Source organism: Ananas comosus, linkage group 14 (assembly GCF_001540865.1).
Source record: "Ananas comosus cultivar F153 linkage group 14, ASM154086v1, whole genome shotgun sequence".
Lineage (NCBI taxonomy): Eukaryota > Viridiplantae > Streptophyta > Magnoliopsida > Poales > Bromeliaceae > Ananas > Ananas comosus.
The window spans coordinates 4,764,398-4,771,529 of record NC_033634.1 but is presented as its reverse complement, the minus strand read 5'-3'; the positions used below and the strand labels follow the sequence as shown (position 1 = coordinate 4,771,529).

Below are 7,132 nucleotides of genomic sequence, written 5' to 3'. Positions count from 1 at the left end.
ATAAGTAATATAATATAATATATATAAAAAATATAATAATAGATATATATATATATATATATGGGAGCCTACCGACCGAGAGACGATTAAATCAACTATTTATCACTGCTTTAATTATCGTACATTCTGATGAACAAGTGATTAAACCTCATTTCCAGAAAAAATAAAAATATCTCATAATTGGCATATTTTCTAAGACTCTGTTTAGAATGGTTAAAAAACTACACTACATATGATTGAAAAAAGTGCGATAAAATATTTTGTTAATATTCGTATTCATGCGTAATATCACATTGACCACATTCCTGTATATTTTTGGTCTGAACTTTAATGTCTGGTAATAATAACATTAGATGACCTTATGCATTTGATAAATTAAATGGGCTACAAATCCATCCCTGCTCCAAGATTCGTGCATTGTTATTGGGGCTTTTTTATAAAATGACCCTTCAAAATTTCAAATTGGCAAAATAATTCTATCAAAATTTTATTTGGAAAATTAACCCTTCTTTTGCCACGTTGGATTTTTGCTATAAATGCGGTGAATGCCACGTTGGATTTTTACTATAAATGCGGCGAATCATTCATCGCCTTTACATATATATAATGAAGGTGATGAATCATTCACCGTCTTTATAATATATATGTGAAGACGGTGAATCATTCACTATCTGTTTAACTTCAGGACTTAGACAAATTTTGATAAATTTAGAATATTTTACACTAAAGGCGGTGAATCATTCACCGCCTTTACATATATATAATGAAGGCGGTGAATGATTCACCGCATTCATAGCAAAAATCTGACGTGACGCCTTCGTGACGAAAGGAGGGTTATTTTTCGAAATAAAATTTTAATAAAATTTTTTCTCTAATTTTAAAATTTTGGAGGGTTATTTTATAAAAAAGCACTGGTTATTGATTAATGATCAACTCCCAAAAAAAAAAAAAAATTGCGGTCCACTTTGCTTGTTGGTGCACCTGGTGCACGAAAATAACGCCCGTAAAGCGCCAGCTCTTGAGCTTATCCCCCTCCTCCCCCTTCCTCCTCTCCACACTCCACGCTCCGCGCTTCCATAGAGAGTGAGCTCGCGGGGGTTGAGCTCTCTCCATCGACGCCCATGGCTTCTGCTTCCTCCCTCCTCTCCGCCGCCTCCGCCTCCGTCTCCGCCGCCTCCCCCGCCGCTCGCCGGAACCCTCTCCGCCTCCGCTCGCCGCCGCCGTCGCTGCCGCTTCTTCCTCTCGCGAGTAAACCCCCTCCCTCGTCTCCCAATCCCTTTCGAAGTTTTCGACCTAGTTTCGTGGGGTAACCGTTTGGATCGCATCTCAGGGAGGAGACTTAGGGTTCGGGCGGCTGAGACCGACGCGAAGGAAGGTTTGATTCGACGCGAAATTTCGACTTCTAGGGTTTTAATTCGTTTTGGATTGGTGTTTTGGTGATTTGGTGTTGTTTGTTGATTGCAGCGAGGCCTGCGGCGCCGGAGAAGGCGCCGTCGCCGGCTGGTGCGGAGGGATCGAACATAAATCAGCTGCTCGGCATAAAGGGCGCGGCGCAGGAGACGGTGAGATTTCGATACATTGAATGCTTGTGTTCTGTTTATTTGTGAAGAATTTGGTTGTTTATTTTGTTGTGCTTGGAGAATTTGGGAGAATATGGTAGTTCATGCACTATCCTCATTTTGAGACTTGGTTCCTGTGTCTTCATTTAACCACATTACTCCCTGAAGTTTTTGATGTCTATTGCAGTTTAGTCATGGACTGCTAAAAAGAAAAACCTGACTTCATTATAAAATGACCCTTTAACTATGTTTGAATTAAACTACAATCAGTGGGTCAATGGTAATTCTATAAGAAAAACAGGATTTTTTTTTTTTTTTTTTTTAATGGACGGGGACGAAAGTGCAATATACAGGAAAGTTTAGGGACTTGGGTGTTAAGTAAGAAGTACAGGAACCAAGTGCAAGGGGTTATATATATGTTACCCTGTGTCAGAGGTAAAGAAGAGTAGTGTGTTGTTTGGATTATAGAAATTTGGATTATAGAAATTAGTAGAGTTGCAGTTCTCAAAATCATGGAGAGAATTGTTTGTAAATGAAAACTCACAATATTATAGTACTGATAAATTCTAAACGTAAGAAACAAAATTGTTAGTTGCTTCTTAAACAAAGGTAAGAAGTGTCTGTTGTAATAATTTCTCGAAACGGCAAATTTACGGCGTCTGACTCTTTTAGCTATGGTGACCCTATTCTCATTCTCCATAATTTGGACTAGTAACTCGACTGGGCTTACTTTGCTGTCATTGGTTTTCATCCATAATTTGGACTAGTAACTCGACTGGGCTTATTTTGCTGTCATTGGGTTTCATTTATTAGTTATGAATGAAGTAGGCATTACCGCTCTCTGATGAATATATTAGAGCATTATAATTTTTACTTTTCTGTTACTTTTCTTTTTCAGGCTCCAAAATACAGGAGAACTACTTTTCTAATTTTCTCATCAGTTTGGTTGTGCTAAATTATTGGCTGTTTGTGTTTGTTTCACATAGGATAAATGGAAGATTCGTCTTCAACTTACAAAACCTGTTACTTGGGCTCCATTGATATGGGGAGTGGTTTGTGGAGCTGCTGCCTCTGGTAATACTCCTGGCCTTTTTCTTGTTTATTTTTGCGATTATTTGATTCATGCAATGCCTCTTGTACTACCTGCGTCCATATGAAGAATACTATATTATTATACCATTTCTCCTCATCTGCTAATATGACATTAAGTGGAGATAGCATTCCCCTTGGAATGCTAAACAAGCATAGGTTAGGTGCTCTTTTGACAAGGATAATAGCAACATTATACAAAGAAACATACTTTCACAATTGACATTGCTGATGTTAACATTAGATAGGGTACGTACTGCTTATTAAAATAAGTTGTTGAATGATGTTCATGTAATGGCATCCAACAGCTTGAATGCTTTATTCATGCCTTTAGCCAAATAATGTATTTTTTTTCAGGGAACTTCCATTGGAATGTTGAAGACATTGCTAAAGCTATAGTTTGCATGATAATGTCTGGACCATGTCTTACAGGTTACACACAGGTTAGATTTATTCCCCGAATTGCTTTGTTTTAAATTGGCAGTTTGCTGGAAAAAGCATAATATACTCTGGTAGAATTTGTTCTTCTTTCCATTCTTATTTTATTTTGCTTGTAGACACTTAATGACTGGTACGACCGAGATATTGATGCAATTAATGAGCCCTATCGTCCCATTCCTTCCGGCGCAATATCTGAGAATGAGGTACTTGATTTGCTCTCTTTAAACTGAATGTCTTCAAAAATGTATTCCGTCTATTCCCAGGGATCTGAATTTGTTTCCACTTCATGAAAAGTCTTTCTATGTGATATAATACAAGTGACGATTAAGAAGAATGTAACCTATCAAAATTGATCAAATAGTAGGTTTCCTTGCTCATCTGCCTATTTTGCAAGTACTATGGTATCCCCACAAGATTATGGAACATTTCTTACTGAGACAAGTTGGGACAAAGAAAACACTATGTCACCTGGAATGCATCAGTATTTTCTTAAATCTAAGAGGAGAGGATTTAGTTACATGCGAATTGCCTTAATGACAGAGGTTTCTTAATTTTCATTCCTCTCTAATAAAGATAATTTTCAGGTTATCACCCAGATATGGGTGCTACTGTTAAGTGGCCTTGGATTGGGAGCGCTATTAGATGTCTGGGTAAGTCTTCTTTCTTTCTATCTTTTTTCAGAAATTACATGCTTGCTAGTCAAAACACCTGGATGGATATTTTCGTGAGGTATTAACTACTTTTCTTCATTTCAGGCAGGACACAAATTTCCTTTCATTTTCTATCTAGCAGTAGGTGGATCTTTGCTTTCCTACATTTACTCAGCTCCACCTCTAAAGGTACATGCACTTTCTTTCATACTGCTATCATTATTGTGTTGATAGAAATAAATCTTTCCTTCATGGCTGAACTAGCTTTTCTTACGAAAAAAAGGATGAACTATTGTAGCTGATGTCCCTCTTCATTGCATTCAATTTCATGTCTTGCAGCTTAAGCAGAATGGGTGGATTGGAAATTTTGCCTTAGGGGCAAGTTACATCAGTTTGCCATGGTACATCAGTTTGCCATCGTCTTTCCTGCTTTTTTTGATATTGTTCCTTAGTTTACTATGGGATGGCTTCCGGAATACCATCTGTAAGAGCAAACGCTTCTAAAAGCCAGGCTTTTGGCTAAAAATGTTTTGAAGCTTTTGCTGTGGTGGGAATGAGAGATGAGATTTTTTGGGCCCAAACCTGGAAGCTCCTATTTGTTGTTCCTGCATCTGGAAGTTGTTGAGTAGATTTTCATGGAAAAGTTGCCAGTGCTTCTTCCAAAAGTTCTAAATTAACAACACTTATGTATAAGCTCCAACTGGGTCAAATAGGCCTTTATTGTGTCTATGATGATTTGGTGTATGTAAACCTCCATTGAATGACCATTACTCTATGGACAATAGGTGGGCTGGTCAAGCTCTGTTTGGAACTCTGACTCCTGACATTATTGTCCTCACGCTTTTGTACAGTATAGCTGGGGTACGTTGTCATCTGGCTTAATTTTGTACCTACGACATTCACCAATTCTAACCATATAATTTCGCATGCTTTGTAGCTGGGGATTGCCATTGTAAATGATTTTAAAAGCATTGAAGGAGATAGGGCTTTGGGGCTGCAGGTTGTTTTGATCCATTTCTTTTCCCTAATAAATATTGTACAGAGACACTGCAATTCTCTTTTCAGTGTTTATTCCATTTTTAAAGAGACCCATATCTTGCTTCTTGCAGTCACTTCCAGTTGCTTTTGGTATTGATACTGCCAAATGGATATGTGTTGGAGCAATTGACATTACTCAGTTATCCGTAGCAGGTATGAAGTATTGTTTATCTCATTGCTCCTTAATTTTCTTTTTGCTTATATTTTTTTGCATCTTGTGAAATCTTTTGAATGTTTCCTTTAGAGAATCTAAATGTAAGGTAGAGATTGGAATAAACAAAGATATAAAACCAAACTTACGTGTCATAATACAGAACTTATGCATGTGCCGTCGTCCTCTTCAATCTACTCTGTTTCTTCTTTCTTCGTCTCTCTTATTTTTTGAGACTTTTATTAAGTTATAATTAACTTGTCCATTCCTAGTTTCAGAAGGCTTGATTGAAAGCTTCTATCTCTCCCTTACGTCGATTGTGTATATCTGATATGAAGTTTTTATTTCGTTAGTCATCAATTGTTTCCATCTTTCCTTGTCTGCAACTCAAACGGAACCAACTTTTCCTGCCTTGTGCAGTGTTATTTCATAACCTTAAAAATACCCTAGTTGTTGAGCAATTATATACCACACTCCCATCTCACTTTCTGGGAATATCTTCGAGAAAATATCTTAGAGGATCATGTTTCACTGATCCTCTCTCATTTCATTATCAATTGGGTTAGTCCCATCTTAGAGAAGAATATCTTCATTTCTAATCTTTTCTTTAGCGTTACAACTCAATAGGGTCACTTCTCCTTAAAGCATATATAATATCAGGTAAATTATTAAATTAGAACGTTAGTCTAAGATTAAAAAATCCAGACATTTCTTTTTTAACTACGGGGCTATGCTTTATAATTAATTCTGTTTCTCAATGAGGTGGATGTTTCAGGTTACCTTCTTGCTTCTGGTAAGCCGTTTTATGCGTTAGCGCTGCTTGGGCTGATAACTCCTCAGGTGGTTTTTCAGGTAACAAATGTAACTTTCTTGTTGCTGATAATTATCCTCATTATACATTTTAAGTATTGTCAATGTAATGCTGTACAAATTATGGAAATCTTAAAAGGACTGGAAGATTTTACTAATGATACTTCCAATTTTGAGCAATAATTAATGGGTTAAAACGCAAAATGATATGTTTTTGTTGTTATTATGTCTATAGTTTTCCCTTAATTGCATTTGCTTTTTACAGTTCCAATATTTCCTGAAGGACCCTGTTAAGTATGACGTGAAATATCAGGTATTGCTTTCAAATCCAAGCCACTGACCTTTCATTTGGGATTGTTTTTTAAAAAAGCATCTGCTTTGATGCTTTAGAGTCTTTGAAAACTCGAAAGCACTCTGGCACTCTTCTCCTTCAATTCTATGGAATGACGGTGGGGGTCTCCACCAGAGAAGCAACCAACAATTTTTCAGCATCAAACAAATAGAACTCCAAATGCTTTCAATTTTGTGGCTCTAGAGCCTCAAATAGAGGCTCAGAATCTTCGAGAAGCCAGACTAAACTGGCACTTAATTACCTTTCTACTTCTATAGACACTTTTAGTCTTTTCAAAATTATTGTTTTTCCCCTCCTATACAGGCTAGCGCTCAGCCCTTCTTGGTCTTGGGTCTTCTAGTAACAGCCCTAGCAACCAGCCACTGATCAACAATCAACCACCTTAATCAATTCGGGATGAAGATGGTCTCATGCATCTACACAGCTTTCGAACATTTACACCAAGAGAGTATGGGACCACAACTCAGTTTCCACGGTTCATCCCGAGACCACAATATAGTGTTTATATCACCTCAAAATGGTAATTCTCTGCGCCGCCTTTTCCTATTTCGCATTCACCTGTTTCAATTAACATCCGTAAAACTTGGTGCTTAGAAATGCTGGAGCAATGGCTTTTCAGTTCTGGTTTTTGGCCATGTTTTTTTTCCATTATTTTCTAGCTTGGCTTCTGTCAGGTTTAGTTTATGTATGTATATGGGTCACTTAGCTATCTATGTACTCTGGTCATCAGATCATGTTTTACTTAATCTCGCATGTTCAAATGAAATCTTTTGTCAGCCTTTACTTCTTTCTGGTTGGTGTTATTTTTATTTTTCCAAATTGTTCTGATTTGAACGTGTTTGATTCCTGATGCGTCCATTGCGAAATTCTAAAACTATTTTGGCTCAGCTTCTTAGGCCCTTTTTGGCCACGCGGTTCTGCTAACAATGCGGTCCGCATTGCGCGGTTTTTTGAGAAAGCTCTGCTCGAAGGTGTCTTTTGGTGCGGTCGCACGCCGCGAATGCACGTGCAACCGCGCGGCCAAACAGGTACTGAAACAGCT

General features: G+C 37.7%; 1 protein-coding gene across 1 annotated transcript; it reads left to right on the top strand.

The window, feature by feature from the left end:
• Nucleotides 1,046–6,881, top strand: LOC109720551 (chlorophyll synthase, chloroplastic). The gene is made up of 15 exons (XM_020247754.1): nt 1,046–1,248; nt 1,331–1,375; nt 1,465–1,562; nt 2,546–2,633; nt 3,006–3,091; nt 3,206–3,292; nt 3,674–3,739; nt 3,845–3,928; nt 4,079–4,140; nt 4,525–4,600; nt 4,677–4,739; nt 4,849–4,930; nt 5,704–5,780; nt 6,004–6,051; nt 6,394–6,881. Exons 1-15 carry the CDS (start codon nt 1,122–1,124, stop codon nt 6,454–6,456), a joined length of 1,152 nt encoding a protein of 383 aa, XP_020103343.1. The 5' UTR covers nt 1,046–1,121; the 3' UTR covers nt 6,457–6,881.

Bases quoted from the DNA above. Each gene is read 5' to 3' on its own strand.
- LOC109720551 (XM_020247754.1), top strand. From the start codon at position 1,122: ATGGCTTCTGCTTCCTCCCTCCTCTCCGCCGCCTCCGCCTCCGTCTCC. The intron at 3,929-4,078 runs GTACATGCACTT...CATGTCTTGCAG, and splicing joins ACTCAGCTCCACCTCTAAAG to CTTAAGCAGAATGGGTGGAT. The intron at 4,740-4,848 runs GTTGTTTTGATC...TGCTTCTTGCAG, and splicing joins ATAGGGCTTTGGGGCTGCAG to TCACTTCCAGTTGCTTTTGG.